This window comes from Apteryx mantelli, chromosome 21, assembly GCF_036417845.1.
Source record: "Apteryx mantelli isolate bAptMan1 chromosome 21, bAptMan1.hap1, whole genome shotgun sequence".
Taxonomy (NCBI): Eukaryota; Metazoa; Chordata; class Aves; order Apterygiformes; family Apterygidae; genus Apteryx; species Apteryx mantelli.
Genome location: NC_089998.1, coordinates 6,604,491 through 6,621,557, shown reverse-complemented (window position 1 = coordinate 6,621,557; position 17,067 = coordinate 6,604,491). Strand labels below are relative to the sequence as shown.

Here is a 17,067-nt window from a genome sequence, read left to right as displayed (position 1 = left end):
CTATTTGCAGGGAGAATTTGGCTTCATGCCTCTTCCACCCCTCAGCCACAACCCAGCCACGCAGCCCCCGGCACCGCTTTGTCCCCCTACGTGCCAGCATAGCTGCTACTGCGTGGCTGAATGGCAGCGTGGCCAGCAGACCCCACTCAAACCAGCCTCTGGGGTATTGCTTATAGGGCTCCTGCGTCACCCTCCTCCTCCCAACCCACCCTAAATTCCCTCTAGAGACTCAGGATAACTGTAGCTCCTCTCCCACACTTCCAGGAGAGCTCTGCTCCCAGAGAGCTCGTGGGGTCCAATGCCTCCCAACAGTAGCCTCCATATTGCCACTTGCTGATGGTCTTCATGGCATGTGGACCCCATTGGGCCACACAGTTGAAGAAGGACCCTTACAGTGACACATCCCCGCTTCCCCCGGAGATGACCAAGACGCATCATGTTTCATCCCATGTGCTATTTCTGGCACAGCCACTTCAATCCAGCACTCAGAAGAGAGGGAACTAGTCACTCAATTGGGCATCATCCCAGGCCCACTAACGGCCTGCGCTTTCGTACATCTTTCCACCCCATTCTTCAGTTCAAGGGGAGGAAAACCAGGGCATGGACACATTATAAAAACCTTGAAAGGAGCACGAATCTCCACGTTGCAGCCACAAAGCTCTTTGTGGCCTCCCGGTGCCAGATGGGCAGCCCTGGGGGCAGTGGGCAACTCCAAAGCCAAAGGAAAGGGGAAAAATCTCAGCACAGCGCTTGGAGTTGTGCTGGTGCTCAAAGCCATGATGTGTGGCTCAGGGTACCTAACATGTGAGTTACAGACCTGATCTCCTGGGTGAGAAGCTGCTGCTGCCTCCCTCTCACCAGCTCCTGGCTCCTTGCAGTCCCCAAGCCTCCCGTTACTGCCCCATTTCTGCTGCTGTCTTTGGTGATCACCCGAGAGTTCCCATCACAGACCAGTGTCCTGCAATGTGAAAGCAGGACCAGAAAATTGGGGTGCAGAAGAGAAGGCCCCTAAAGCCATCCTGGTCGGCTCAATGAGCCACGGTCCCCACGCACCAGCAACATAACCGTTGCCAACTGCTTCATGTTGCTCATGTTTCATAACCACTTATTTACTCATTTAGTAAATGACATATAGATCATGATGGTCACTTGCCTGGCCTCCTGCCTAACCCCAGGCAGAGGATGTCACCCAAGCAGCAGCCTCATGTCCTCAGCATGTGGCCATTGCAGAGCATCTCTCTGGAGGACATCTAGCCCTGAATTAAAAGTCCCTTAGAAGTGAAGGGTTTGCAGATCCCAGGGCAGATTGCTCCAGTGACTCATTACCATGAACTGCTGGAAACATGTCCCTTATTTCCTGCTTGAACTGTCCAAGCTTCAACTTCAGCTCCAGCTAGATCAGTGGGTTTCAACCCATGTGCTGCAGGCTCCCCTGACTCGATAGACTACTTCTAAGTGCTCTGCAAACCAAGACAGACAGGTACAGAAAGCTGCAGTTCACCTAACAGGGTCTGCACTCCACAGGGGAGGGATTTGCGGCGAGGATGCTGCAAATGAAGAAGAGCTCAAGGGCACTGTGCTACTTCCTCCGGTTTTCCAGCACAGAGGGATTTTTTCCTCCTATGAAGTGGATTTTCATGGGCTCATCCACCACCAGAACTGACCAAAAACTTTCTGTAGGAGAGCTGGTGTCTATTCACACACCATGGCTCTGGTTGGGGTTGGGGGGAGGGTTGCAAGAACATTGTTTGCAAATTGTGTTTCCTTCCCTGCAACATGTACTTTTCAACCAGCTGACTCCCAAATGGCAAATTTCAGCTGACAGAGGGACTTTCCAGCACCCCCTTTCTTTGTTTCTGACCCCACAGCCCAATATCTGCATGTGGCTTTTGGACTGATGAAAAGTTGAAATTTGCCCCTGCAATATTTTAAACGAAAACAATTTTGTATTGTCATCAGCATTGGCTGCCACGGCAGCAAGACAAAACAGAGCTCACATTTTCCAGCTAGCAGGGAACTACAAGGATGCCAGCCCGTTTTTTCTCCTCCAGAATGAATTATACAGACATCTAGCGGTTAAAACATCCTCCCTTCCCGCTACTGTTGTGCTCAATCCTTCTCCCTCTGGTGGCAAGGGGAAGGCCCATAGACCCAAATCCTGCTGACACCACCTACTTTTAGATGCTACAGAAACATATCACATATGACAGGAACATGTTGTCTGCCGGCAGCTGGTTGCCTCCTGTCCTGGGGGATGTGATGGTCACCCCGAGCTCTACGCTCCGTTTGTAATGAGCATCTCCACCCTGCAATTAATATTTTGCTCATTGCCACTTCAAACCCCAAAAGGAAGCAACCTGTCAGAAGAGAAGTCTACAAGAAGCAGCTCGATAGCAGCTATCACTGGCGGAATAGTGCTGTGCGATAATTTGGGAAGGAGGGAGGAGGCAAGGTTCACTTTGTAGTGGGTGTTAAAAGCCAAGTAGGAATTAGTGCATGCAGACACGCAGCGTGGCTGGGGATAAGGGAAAGCATCACGTCTGTCTGCTCCTCAGAGGCTGCTGGGAGCAGAGGCAAACACGAGCACCCTGTGCCTCTTCCTCAGCGTGCTCCCCAAGGAACCAGACCTCAACATCTACCTTTCCACCTCAAACCCTCCTGAACCCGTAGGCTGATTGCATGCAGGTGTGATGGGGTCATCACGGGGGAAGGACACCTCAGCACCATGGAAGAGGCCAGCTGTGGGCAGGAGGAGGGTGACAGGTCTCCCCATGCAGTGGGCCCTCCCGGCCGGGCCCGCTGCCACACGAGGGTGCTGCAACATCACGTACAGGAGCAGGATGTCGGCAGGGTGTCTCGCAGACCTGGGGTGCTGCGGTCCCTCCAGCAGGCCTTCATGGGGATGCAGGCATCGCTGGGGACTCGGGGGGTGCAGAGCTCAGACACACTCTCACTCTGTTTTACCTATTTTTCCTCCCAAGGAAGGGGAGAGATGCAGGTAGCAGCAGGGTTAGGGGGAAAAAAAGCAAAAAACCAAAAGAACAACCTTCCTCATTCCCCCTTTCCAACTAGCAAAGCTTGGGAGATCCCCCCAGCTCAGGCCTAATCCCACCAGCCACAAACGCCTGGAGACCCCCCAGCACCAGTGTGCACAGACCATCATGTCATCCTGCTCCACATCCGTCCCAAGGAGCCAGGGCTCCTCTGTCCGGCCCTCCCTTCCCCAGGAAAACCCCTGCTGCGTGCTCAGTCACAGACCGGCGCTGCCTGCCAGGGCTTGGCGCTGACCTGAGCGCCACGGGACGTGAGAGCGCACACGGATGGCAGGGCGCAGCCCGCGTTTCAGCCCACGAGCAAGCCCGCACCCTGGGAGGAGCTGCTGGCGGTGCTTCAATCCCAGGCCACCTCCGTCACTGCCGGGCAGAGGGGCACATCGCAAACAGGGCAGATCTCACAGTCCAGCTCCAGAGCTAAGTAGGGAAAAGTCCAGCAGACAAAGTTTTCCACGTGCCAACTTCACCCTTGTAAAGGCTGGAGACAAGCAGGGAAACACTGTTCTTTTGCCCAGGGAACTAACCTCTGGGATGTCCATACTCAAAGAGTTGGTCCTTCTTGCCCTACCTACATTTCACAGGAATACTGATTCCTGAAGAGGAATAAATGGATTTGCATGGCAAAATCCTGCAGTACAAAATGGAAAAGCCTCACATTTGCTAGAGGAAATGGGAGATACTTGGAGAGCAGAGAAGGCTGTGTGGTGTGCCATGGGGAAATGCCCAAGAGGGGATCTTGGTCCCAGATCCTATGAGGGAAAAGGCCTGGATGAAGAGGATAGATCTGGGGAGCCCTGTATGCCATATAGGCAGGGGTAAGCCCAAAAGAGAGGTGTAGGAAGAATCCTGGTGCTGAACTGGCAGGAAGTGAGTGGGAGGGAAAGGGGGTTTCGGAGGGGGAAAAGCCAGCAGGGAGCCAGCGACTGCAGAGACCTTTGGCTCGGGAGGGTGGAAGGGAAGGCACGTACAGGCAGTGTCAGTCACACTCATACTTTCTAGTTCTGTGGTCTCCAGTGGGTTTTGCAGTATTACCATTTTAGTTTGAAAACCAAATTACTGGGACATGTAACGCACACACCAGAACTCGTGCAGACTGGCAGATGCAACCACTGCCCCTGCTCTGAGAGAGCTGCGAGAGATGCCAGGCACATCCTTCCCCCGCACAAGGGCCGGAGCAGGAATTTGGGTGCTCCGCCAGGCTGTGTATTATTTGGAAAATACAGTGTACTGAGACACAGATGCACAAAAACAGATGGACAAGGAAGGCTAATAACAGCTGCTATGCACGGCCCAACGCACAGCACGTGGAAACACTGCTGGGTCAAGGCACTCTCTGGAAGAGATTTGGGGTGCAAACAGGGAACACCTTGCTGCTTTGAATCCTGCTCTTTTTGGAGGAGAAGAGCTTGGCATGCACTTGTGAATAAGCCCAATCTCCTTGGGGGAGGAAGAAAGCTATCCAGCTCCATCACCCATCTCTGCTCTTCTCACCAGGTCCTAGATATCAGATGTTCTGGCCACCCCTGCCAAGCCAGCCCCAGCTTTCCAGGGGATGCTTTTAGCTCATCACTTCCACCTGCACACAACGCAACCACCACTGCCAGCTGTACCACGGGGAAAGCCAGCTGACTCCAACTGATTCTGTCTTGGGAGAGCTCCTGATAACGCTTGGGGCTGATCAGGCAGCCTAATTAAGGGTCGGGCTCTATCCCGCCTCCCACAAACCTCCACAACATTTCAAAATAAGCGCAATGGTTGGGCCTCTCTGAAGTTTGCCTTGTGGGCTTTTTCTGTTTGTTTTTTTGGAGCCGGGAGAGTTCACATTCCCAAGCTTTTCCCTGCAGCCAGTACAGCAGGGTTTATTTTTTTAATAAAAAAAGAAGAAGAAAGCAGAGCTTTGCATGTAATCTCAGCTTCCCTGAGCAGGGCTTCAGCCCCAGGCTCTGAACAGGGAGTTCTGAGGAGGCTGAAAGAACTGGCACCTCTGTGGGCTGGAGTTTTCTGTAGTCCAGCTTCTTTCTTTCCATCCCAAAGTCTCAATCTCAGCTTCACCTCTAAACACAGCAACATGTACTGGAGAGAGTCCATTTTATAAAGCTGCCTCCTTTCTTATTTGAAAGCAAAAAGCATTAAGGGAAAGAGAAATCTGCCAAGTGGAGCCATTTTGTCCATCTCAATCAGCTAATGCATACAGAGATGGGTCAGCACCTCCCAAACACGAATGGTTTAAAAAAATAGGGGGAAACCAGGGAAATGAGGTTTCTACAAGGAAAAGGACAGGACTGCTGACCTTGAAAATATGAGAGGCTCCTTTGCAAGTTGCAAGTGCAGGAAGGAGAGCAACCATGTCTTACCTGAACCTCTCCAGCCCTCCAGGGTTTAAGTACCATCTTGGCTCTGCAGGGAAGAAATGCCTGGCTGAGCGTGGGCAAGGCATGAAGAACACTCCCTCGGAGAAAAACATCTCATGCTGGCAGCCTGCTTTTAGGGAACTGGGACAGGAGAGAGTCAGGTGAACTCCAAACTTTGTGACAACCTGCTACTCTGGAAAGCAAAGCCAAGCATGGCTGCTTTGCAATTCTCGGTTCCCAGGTCTGCTAAATTGAAAGGATCAGCACACCTGTAAGGCCATGCACACCTGGAAAAGAGCTCCTCTGAAGGGCAGATGGGCCCAGAGGAAAGTGCTGACTCTTTTGGGAGTCCTGGGGCTCTCTAGGCTCTGCAGTAGGTTTTAGCTAAGCACTTTGCAGCTGTCCCACTGAGGCTGGGGCTGGCCCCAGCTGCTGCCCAGCTGCATCAGCTGCTCCCAAAGGAAGGATATATCAGAGTACAATAATTTGTTTTTATTGAGAATATTTGCTTCCTGCCACGAGGATGCATATGCAGCAGCAGAGAAATATACAGGGGTTTGAGACCTTGTTCACCATGTGAGGCAAAAAAGGCTTGTTAAAAAGGGTATTATCCAGACATCTGTTGAGTTGAGACAGTGTAAATGAGAAGTGGCCAAAAGCAAACTGCTGAGCCTGCAGCACTCCTTACCTTCAATGCAAGGTGGACCCAGCTTCCCATGGAGGACAGCAAAGCACTCAGCTCCAAACATGACTCAAGAGCTTAGTTTGAGGCCCCATCTACCCTGTGATCAGGAGTTATTGCACAGAAGCTGCTACCCAAGCTGGACAAGTGTTCAAGAGCATCAGTGTGAGCTGTCATTTCACCCCTTGGTTTGTGCAGACGGGCGCTTAGTAAGATCTTGATAAGAGCATCTCAGAGGAGAGCTGGCTTAAGGGCAGAGCTTTAGTGCTTAGGACAGGTGGAAGGGGAATCTATTTCCTGCTTGTTCTGGTTTTCCTCTGTGATTTTAGTAAAACCTTCTGACTTGCCCTCAGAGGGAGGAGACATTGAACGACAGAGGCTTCCTACTGCCTTGTCCCTCAAAAGGGTGCTCCATTGCGTGCTGCTGTTTGCCAGACCAGCTCTTAGCACTTCAGGACAGCTGCACAGCAGAAGAACTTATGAGGGTTTGTCATCCTGCAATATTCTGGTCCCAACCTCTGTTCTCCAACACAGCTGCTTTCACACGACACTGCAGAGCAGCAGTATCCTCCTCCTGCAGGGGTACAGCTTTGGGAGAACATTCAAAGCCACTCTGCTCGTTTCCAGAGCTTTCTGCAAACACCCACTAATCCATGTTGCGCACGGCTCGGCAGCAGTGGACAGCAGGAAACAGCTGAAAGAAAACACTCCCAAAGCGGTCACGGCACATTCCCTGAATAGCAACAGGCCATTCTGCAGCCAGAGAAATGCTGCAAACAGAAGAGGAAAAAATCTCTCGCCTCACCTACCCAGAAGCATTTTCAAGCATGACAGGCATGTGGATGTACATATCACTCTTGGGAGTAAGCTCTGTGTGCACATTGCAAAACCTCTGTTTTGTGTGAACATCTCAATCTTTCCAGGAGGAGTCCCTTCAGCTTTGTATGTGGGTACAGCTCTCTATAGGTTACGCAGTTTCTGCTGGCTACTTCAGGCAAATTACACGGTTGCATCCTGCCACAATGAGACTGAGACCAAAAGGTCAGAGCAGCCTCTTTCCCTTGTGGGCAGTCTGCAAGCAGGGCTGCATGCAGAAGTACATTTGAACAGTTCATTTGCAGACCACTGATGATCACAGCTCAAGCCACGGCAAACAGAACCACATCTGCTGCTTCCTGGGACCTGCCAAAACCCTGCCATGTCCTCTGGGTGGCTTCACTGTAACGGGCAGGTTCCTGCCTCCAGTGAGACTCCCCCGGCTCCTCCGGGAACAAAGCTGCGTTTCTTGGCATGAGACAAGAGGATGAACCGGAAGCAATGAATGCTTCTATGGCTTTACAACACCACCGCTGAGATTTAAACTTCCATGTTACGCTTCCTGGCAGACACCTGCCCTGACTCTTTTTACCTTCTCACAAGGATAGAAAGACTAATAAACCCCCCCTCTTCCCTGCAAACCAAAACCATCCTAAAAACCAAACTGCCAGGCAGGTCAAATCAGGACCCCAAAGCCAGGCACGAGGAGGTAGTTTTGTTTTATAACCCTCCATCTGTTACTATCATGTTTGTTGACTCACCCCTGCACCAAGAGTTTTGCAGAGCAGTTGGGACCATTGTGGCTCTTCCATCCTGATTCATGGGGTATTATTAACCAAGGGGAGAGGACACATCTTCCCCTTTCCAGTTGTCAAATGAGGCTGGGCCAATTACTCAGTGAGCCTTCTTTCTTTCGATTAAACCTCTTTCTCTAGAGACCCATACATGTGCTTTCACCCTCCCCATTCCTAGCAAGACTGAGAGAAATTTGCCCCACCATCCCCTTCCTGCTCCAAAGGAAGAGTTTCCCCTTCTCTCTGTAGATTCCCCTGCCTAGCTGCAGTATGCAGACATTGGGATTTTATCAAGAACTGCACGGTGTATCCCTGTAGTGCAAGCTGCCTCACCGGCAGCCTACTACGCACGCGCAGACACGCACACACAGAGCATCTGGCCCAGGTGGGGAAATCTTTGTGCTGAAGCAGCAGCAGAGAGCAGGATGAGTGGGCCCCTTGCTCTTGAAAAAGCACCACTCAGGTTTGGGCATCCAATTTTGTTCAGCGTTACCAATACGGGATCGCCGCAACAAGGATCTGCAGAGCCATGGAAAAGCAGGGCAGCTGGGCCACGCTGTAGGCCACAGAGCGGGTGGGCGCTTTCAGCCGCAGAAGGTAGGCCACGGTGTGGACAATGCGCCCCACGCAGAAGATGAAGAAGTGGATCCTGGCCACTGTGGGACTAGGGTCCAGCAAGGAGTAGACAGCTCCAAGGAAGAGGAAGGGAAAGATGTTCTCCATGTCGTTGCGATGGGCCCTGAAAAGAGAGACATGCTTGTTCTTTCCCGCCAGGCCTCCCTGCTGTCTCCCATCCTTTCTAGCCAAAATGCCCAGCCCAAGGAGCGCGGGTAGCCCTCTCCTCCGCTGGATGGGATGGAAGCACTCTCCAAAGGAGCTAGATTCCCCCTACACACACAAGCAGTGAGATTGCACACCCAGTGTCTTTCTTGAGGGGATGCTGTGCTCATAAAGCTTGCGGTAAGCTGCCCTGCGTGTCTGAGACGCCTTTGCCATAATGGATGACAGCTTAAGGGTTAGAGTTTTTAAATAAACAAAGCAAAACAAAGACCCTGCAAAGCTGTGAAAAGCTCAAGGCTGGCAAGCCGCCAGCACGACATGGCTCCAGATGTGTCCGTGTTACACAACAATAAGGCAGCCTCCAGGCTGCAGTTTCTCCAAAGGAGAAACTCCCAGGATAGGAGTTTTGCCCCCCTTTGCAGGTGTTTCCAAAGGAGACTGGTAAGAGGTGGCCCAAAGGCCCCTCTGTGCCAATGCGCTGCGCTAGCATCACTTAACTGCACAATAGTGACATGAGAGTGAAAGCTGTGGAATGGGTTGTGCAATGACCTGTTTACACACATGGGGCCAAAGCCGTGCTCTGAGCGCTCATTTGAGAGTGATGGTACTGCCTGGCAGCGCATATGTGTGCACATCGCTGCTACCAAAATAAGAGGAGTAGATCATGATGTCTGCTTAGGTTGTGCTCCTTCCTCTCCCAAGGTAAAATCAGTAGGGTTTCTTCAAAGCAGCTCTTTACAACAGCAGTCCCCAGCCTGTCGTGTGTGTGGATGGAGAGGTAGGAGACTCTGGGGGCCCACCACCCACTTCATCCCAGTGAAAACTGGTCCCCAAAGCAGTGTGGCTTTCCTCATGCTCCCAGTGTCTTTGTCTTTCCTTCTTTTGTTTCCTTACAATGCAGGAGGTTCTTTCCAGCCTGCAGAAAAGAGCCCTGTCCCCTTGGCTTGACTGGAGGTCTCTAACGTTGTGCTGTGGTCGCTGGGGGTGGATCTGGCAGCACAAACAGGGCCAACCTGGAGAGTGACACAGGCACAAGGCTCGGTTGCTTCACTGCAGGCATCCAAAGCTCCTCCCTGTTTGATGTGGTCACTGCTGCATGCCCTGGGAGCATCCGAACAGTCCCTTGTCACCCCTGTCACTCACCCTCTTCCAAGTTGCAGCAGAGACCATCTCCAGCCCCAAACCACTGCCCAGCAGGAGCTGAACACAAGGAGCAGCTTGAGTCGATTTCTGCAGGAAGCCACCTCACGCAGCAGCAGCGGCTAAGTCAATTTGCCATGGCCTCCTCAGAGCCCCTCCAGGCACCGCTGCCCTGGCACACCTGGAAAGGCCTGAGCCAACCTGCCTGGCTGCTGCCACCTCGGAGCTATGTCCCCTCGTGCTGTGGGGAAGCTGGCACGGCACTGCACTGCCCCGCACAGACCTGCCCTCGGCATCCACTTACGAGGATCTGCTTTGTATCTTTCTCTTGCTATCTCTGAAGGTTTGAGAGGGGTGGATGAAGCCCTGATCAGAATCGCCTTTGCTGCCTGACTCTTGTGCCACAGGATGTTTAAGGGTTCACAGAGCCCAGAGAAAATTTTAAGCAATTTCTTCCCTGAAATAAAGATACTTTTTACTGCTTACAGGCCAAGATGCCTTTGCTATTCTTCTGTGCAAGCTAAGAGAAGTGGCTGTGAAGTTTTATGATGCTCAGTCACAGCTCATTAGTGCAAATACAGGCTGGAACAGACCTGGCTGAAAATTGACTTTAAAAAAGGGAGAGGGGGTTATATTCTAAGCCCCCCTCCTGTCCCTGGAGTCAACTTCATCATGGAGGAGATGCCCAAGCATCTGTCCTGGCAACAGCCGAGTCAGAACCCACCAATTTCATCAGACCAAGGTTTGCCAATCAGAAACTTTCAACACCAAGTGCCCACGTTTTTGGAGGGTTCTGGCTGACTCTGTCGCCACCACTCTGGTTCTTTTCCCAAGCACAACTGACCTCTGGCCAGGGCAACAGAGCAGTGCCAGGAGCCGCGGGGAAGGGCTTTCCCAGCAGGCCCAGGTCACCCAGCAGGTCCCAGACTTCTCCTGCACATAGTGATGCCTGAGGACATGAGCGGAGGCTCTGGGCCCAGCAGCTGGTTCCCATCACCGCGTTGCATGAAACAAACTGTGCACTGAGCTCCAGTAACCCCTGCGCAGAGACCTCGCTGCCTCCATTCCCACACCAGGGCCTGGGTTAACCACCAGGTCAGCAGAGCCAGGGCACCTGCGGGTAAATGTTTCACCTTAGCTGTTCCCAGCCCCAGCTCTGCTGGACCATGAGACAGACGCACCAGCTGTTTGTAGCCAGAACAGTTACCTCAAGGCCTTTCAGACCCCCATTGCCCCCACAAAAGGCACCGTGGCAAGGAAACATGTCGCATCTTGCGGTAACGCCACAAACCCCCCCTGCACCCCAGTCTTCACCAAAATGAGGGTCATGAACATGGTTTTCTTCTGATTTCAGCTATCCTGGGAGATGGCAGCTATCAGCCACCCCACCGACTCACTCCACTACAACCAAATACAAACCCCTAAGAACCGAGCCACGGCAGAGGTTCAACAGGGCTGGAAGGAGAAATGGAAGAAAGGGGAGGAGAAAAGAAAGAAAAGGCAGCTTGTCGTTCCAGGGCTGACACATAGCCAGGGGCCTCCTTAAAAGGTGAGGGGGAAACATCGCGGCTGCCTGCTCGCTGTGCACAGCTCTGTTTCTACCCTGCGCAGACCCAGCAGCTCCCGACAGCTGTGTTGTGGCCCCCGTCCTTCCTGTTAATGCCTGAAAGGAAAACCCTACTTCACCCTTGTTTGGGAGAAAGACCTGGCTTTTGATTTGTCTTCACCAGGGTTGTGTACAAGTTAGCAAAGACCCACCCTGAGTATTTTAACTAGCCAAGGCAAATCCCAGCCTTCCTCAGGACTTTGCTGGAGCTCCAAGAATTTATTTGCCTGGAAGTTTGTCTTTTCTGACTAATGAAAAGAGGATTGTTATTATTACTAATAACATTATTATTTTATTTTTCCTAGCAAGAGAACAGCTCATTTGCTTTCCTTCTCCCTCTAAAAGGCCAGGGATTACGTGGTACTTGCTGTTTTTAAACCAAATCTTGGAAACACCTAGATGTGAGCAGTGTTGTTGCCCACCCACAGCAAGAGCTGGCAGCTGAGGGCTTGGTACCAACAGGGCACTGTTCCACACCTGATTTCCTGTGCATAACCAGCCCACGCATGCGACCCACTCCAATACCGGGGGCACCTCCTTCTGGGGGTGGGGGCAGCAATGCAAGCTCAGGGCTCAAACACCCTCAAGCTTTCAACCCTGAGGAACTGTGAGCCCCACTGAAGAAAGGGAAGAGAGGGAGTAACCTAATTAGTGAGGCAGACATTACTGCCACCGTGTCTGGTCTCTTCCCAGGTCTCCAAACAGCACTGGGACCAGTCACACAGTTCCCAGTCACAACCCGGTTGTGCTGTCCAAGCTGTGCAAGAAGCTGGGGAGATCTGGGGTCCTGTCAGAGCAGGGCACAAGGAGCCGTGGGGTGTGGGTACAGGACAAAGCCCCCAGGGGACTGCGGGAGCCTCAGTGTCTAGGAACAGTTGAATCATGTCAGGGTTGGCCATCGGACTCTAAACCTGGATCCTTCCATGTTTCTTTGCTTCAGCGCACACCATGCTCCCATTAAACATTAAGCTGCCCCAGTGTATGGGGTCCTGCCTTGGAGCTCCAGCCATTCAACCCATCTAGGTAATTAGTTAACTAATGAGCCTTTTAGCTTCTCACTGCTTCTTTGCCAGCAGCTTTGAGGGACTGCATCACAGCACAGGAGGAATTCCAGCACCGCCACTCACCTGCGGCATCGCTCCACGTCAGGGTCCTCGCGGTAGTACTGCAGGCCTCCGTTCCGCAGTGCATCCTCTGGGTTAGCAAACGCCTGGAAGACAGAGTTGCCATGGGAGGGCTGTGAGGGGACACGTTTCCAACGCAGGACACAGGAGCTTGATTTGGGTAATTTTACATGCAACTTTAAAACGGCAGAGTTAAAAAACAATTCATGAAGTACTAATCCAGATGGGAGGGGCAGAGTTAACGCACCCCTTGCAGGTGTAACTCCTCCAGTACACCCCATGGCACAACAGAGATCGCTTTGGTGCCTTATGAGATGGTCAGACCCCTTCCCAGGCCAGAAGCACAGTCCAGCTGGCCCAGCCACAGCATACTTGGGGGAATAACCATCTAGGCTGGTTCCCGTCTGGTTTCCACATACAGTTTGTAAGCTCAGGCCTCGTTGGCTGCAGCATTCAGAGCTGCTGAGGGATTTGTATGTTGCATGAATGTTAAGGAGATGTCAGGATAGTATCATCCATTATATTTATTGCAGGAGGCCCTAACAGCAGCCAGAGCTGTGAGTTTCCACTCTAATCCATCCTACTCTCTCTTCTGATAGTTTATGTTTTCAGGAACTTTACAGGCTGAAGTTTTGCCCTCATGTTTTAAGACCATTGGGAATTTCTCCCTGCCTAAGGAGACATTTCAGCCACTACTTCTCACCATCCTTCACAAACACAAGTGCAATTACATAATATGTCAGAGGCAAAATGCAAGTTCTTGGGGGTTAGACCCAGCATGTCCCAATGTGTTTTCCTTATCTTCTGAAAAATCCATCTCCGCTCACAGAGCAGACCCCAAACCGGGGACTTCAAGGGAGCTCTTGGGGTTCCTTTGCAGGCCTGATCCCAGTCCAGTTCTCTCTGCACAACCCCCTTAAAGGAGACTTTGCCAACCACCATATGAGATCACTTCTGGAACAGAGCACAGAGCTTGCAGATGCTGAATGCAGCATCCTAAAGACCATCAGAAGTGACAGATTAGCTCGCCCAACTGAGACAGAAAATTCCCTGGCTGGATTTTTGGCAGCAATAGTTAGTGAGGGAAACAAGCCCTGGGGGAATTGGATCCAAAACCAATAAACTCACAAATAAAACTGATTTATACAAGCTCCCCACCTATGTTGAGAAGCTGTTCCACAGGGACCTGGCTACACGCAACAGGTTGCCTTTGCAGCCTGGAAAAGACCCTAGCACTTTCTTTAATCACACTACAAGCCCAGACTGTCCCAGGACTGGGCATCATTCAGAAACCCAAGGGAAAAAGCCAAATCAGTCAGTGATGATGCTACAGCACAAAAGTATCCATCTTTGCATTATGTCCAAGAGCACAAATATCTCCCTCCCACTCCACTGATACAGCTGGAAACTCCTTGAATACTTTTAAGCAGTTTTTGCAGACAGCTGAGTTTTGCTACGAGTTCAGTTTGGGTTGTGGGTGATAAGATGTCCGATTAACCCAGCACACTGACTGCAGCCAGAGTTCCCAACCCTCACTGTATTCCCCCCCATGTCCAAGAATTATTTCCTCCAGCTATTGTTTTTATTTCCCACAACTTTCTGTTCTCCTGGAGCATTCAGGCAGGGATTCAGTCTCTGAAAGCACAAAAGCTTTTTGCTACGCTACAGGAATTCTTTCTCACAATTCAATGATTTGTTCTTAAACCTTTTTCACTTTTCTCCTTTTCTTCCAGACACAGCAAATTAACTTTAAACACAGTCTGTTTCCAGAAGCAGCTCACCTGCATGACATTTTAGATCTGAAATTACTATTTAGATTAGGATTCAGAAACGATAAACATCAAGCTACAGATGGTAGAAACAAACAAAAAGAGCCAAAGAAAAGCGAGGTATTTATCTGCTGCAGCTATAAAACAAGTTTTGCTTTCAACTTAAGCCGAATAAAACTCAACTTGCTTCAGTAAACTTTGTCAGCCTTTACAGGATTAAATTCAGAAAGGACTTGCAAAAAAGCCAAACATAAACCCATGGAAAAAGCCAGAAAAGGAGAGGAAGGAAAAGGAAACTGGAACTTACCTTCTTTCTGAGCCTTACTTGTCCTGTAATGATGGCAACAACATACATTTTTAAAATCAAGATCGTGCTGTAGAACATAAATGACATAAACACTTTGTTTTCCATCATTTTGGGGAAGATGGGGAGACGCTCTGGCGTCTGTAGCAATTACAGCCAGCGGAGATCTTGCTTCAGCTACGAGAGGGCTCTGTGGGAGAGGGGGAAGGAACAGCAATGTTTAAACACAGCAGAAGCTACGACTGTTTTCTCTTGGAAAGCCACGGCCCCAGTACTCCCCTTCAGGCCGGACAGCAGATGATGTGGCAGAGCTCCCAGCGAGCAAAAAACAAATCGAGGAACCGAGAGCACCGTGCTCGCACCGATCCTTGCTGCAGACTGCTTCTGTTTCTCACTGTCTGCTGCAACGAACTCCACAACCCCCTTGCTTGTGGGCCCAGAAAGCAGCAGCCCATCCACAGCTCAACCTCCTGCCCTCCCTAAAAAAACCCCACCACCACGATACCCCGGTGCCCCAGCTCCCCTTCTGTTTGCACCCAGCAGGATGGAGCTGCAAAGAGCATCATCAGCATCATCAGTCGCCCATCAGCAGCGAGGGCACTGCTTGCCCCCCAGCTAATGAGTTGATTAATTGTGCAGCGATTGGAAGGAGGAGGAGTTAGGCGGAAGGTAAGCACCTACCTAAGCCGCATCCAGCCCTGGGTTTCTCTGCTCCTTCTGTCCCCAGCTCCTGCAGCCCCCGCCTCTGCGCCAGCCCTCCCAGTGCCCCCCAGTGCCGCCCAGCGCTGCCCTTCCCTCCGCAGTCACCTGCTGAGTAAGGGGGGGCAGAGCCCTTCTGCCAGGCTGCTTCGGGCACCTCCCGTCCGCAAGCAGAGCCCCCACACTGACCTGCCTCGAAACGCGGCCGGGCAGGTAGCAAACTGCAAAGCCCAAACCCACACGCAGAAATAAAAACCAACCTGTCCATCTCCAAACACGGACTGTGCTGCTTTTGTCCAAGAAAGGGGTGAATCAGCGAGTCCGGTACAACTTTATCCTCAGTCTAGAAAGTGGCATTTGAATTTGGAGCTGGCTTCTTCCAGCTATTGAACACTTGTGAAGAAAGCAAGATCTAAGTCTCCGCACAGAAGATGGCAGCTAGGCTGCTCCTTGAATGCAAAGGTTTAACTCCTTCTTCCCCAGGCCTGGCCTGACTGCTGGCAGTACCAAACCCCCTGCACGCCCGCAGTGCAGGAGCAGATACGAGCTCTCCAAATTTATTAACACTGAAGGGCTGGATTTGGGGTTTGGTTCCTTTACACAGAAAAAAAGAGGCTTATTTCAGGCATATGAAAAATTTTAGAGGTTGAGTGGAAAATGAACATTTTGAGGATTTGAGCCGCTTTTTTATTAACTGACGCTTTGGAAAAACAAGTTGTTTCAAGCCACAGAAAATCTCTCAACCAAACAACTTACGGAGTAGGATGGTTTGCCCTTTGCAAAACAACCTGTCAGAGTGTTGGTACTTCTAGGACTGCTTTTGTTCCTTAGGGTTTTTTTAACTGCCTATTGGGCAAAAATTATCAATCACGTCCATCCCAAGAGGGACCAGAGTAATCAAATGGAAACATCACATGTAGCCCCGGACCAGCACTCAGGTCCTGTGCGACTCTGTCGCACAAGGACAGGTCTGTCCCGAGGAATGGGACTCTGGTGGAGTCCCTCTGCCTGGGGAGGCTTGAGAGCCTTTTAGTCTGGGGTGCTGGTGCGAATTTGAGGCTGCCTCGTTTTCTCCTGAGATCAGTGCTGTGCAAGAGGTTTTGTTCCTGCCATTTACTGTTGTGTGCCATGGTCAGCCTCACATGTGAGCTGCGTGCTCTGGCCACCTCAGCCAAAGGGAGACCTTCTCCTGTACCCGTCCAGCCCAGACTTCCTTCCTTCCTTCCATGTGAACTTGCCAGCCTCCACAACCCTTTGCTGCAGGGCAGGGCTAAGAGCCAGAAGAACTCTTCAAGCACACAATCTTTCTCCAGGCACAGAGATCTGCAAATTCTTTACATTTGCCATTGTTGCTCTGCATGGGGCATACGGGGTAACACTGCAAACCCTTAGATTCTGTTCCTCTCACTGTGATGCGCTGGCTCAGACCCACAAGGTCCCAAATGTGCAGAGAGCCTTTGAAACCCCCAAATGCAGAATTTCAAGGGCGAGATACTCACAGCTGGTCACCCTGGAGTCAGAGAGGCTGCAGAACAAGTCTCAGCAGAGCCCAATGTCATGCTCAGCAAGGAGGCAGTGAATGCCTCCAATGGGCTGCTTCCCTGGGGGAGTGAGAAGGAGGTACCAGGAGACACAGCAGCTTCACAGCCACATGGATTCAAATACTGCAGTAGGGGCTGGGGCATTCACCCTGGACCCCAGCCCTGCATCCCCACCAGACTGCCTCCAAGTCCCACTCAGTAGCCCCTTATTTGGCTCTCCTGGGAGCCTAGAGCCAAGGCAGGCAGTTGGACCCTTCACCAACACATCATGCCCTCTCCGGAGCCACTCCAGTTTTTGCCAGCTGAGGATCCAGCCCAGAGGCTCTTCAATACAGAGTCCTTTTTCCCTTCTTCTGCTGTCTTCTTCTCCCAAAGCAGCCTGCATGCCTCACTGAGCAGCAGGAATAC

General features: G+C 51.5%; 1 protein-coding gene across 2 annotated transcripts; it reads right to left on the bottom strand.

Moving 5' to 3' along the window:
• Window positions 1-5,881: 5,881 nt before the first annotated feature.
• Window positions 5,882-15,546, bottom strand: PTGES (prostaglandin E synthase). Of its 2 annotated transcripts, XM_013944609.2 has the most exons (4): window positions 15,379-15,546; window positions 14,423-14,609; window positions 12,350-12,432; window positions 5,882-8,435 (listed from the first exon to the last, which is right to left on the bottom strand). In XM_013944609.2, exons 2-4 carry the CDS (start codon window positions 14,528-14,530, stop codon window positions 8,186-8,188), a joined length of 441 nt encoding a protein of 146 aa, XP_013800063.2. In that variant the 5' UTR covers window positions 14,531-14,609; window positions 15,379-15,546; the 3' UTR covers window positions 5,882-8,185. The 2 variants fall into 2 exon arrangements, with proteins under 2 accessions (XP_013800063.2, XP_013800064.2); XM_013944610.2 differs by lacking the exon at window positions 15,379-15,546 and having other exon boundaries at window positions 14,423-14,654.
• Window positions 15,547-17,067: the final 1,521 nt, after the last annotated feature.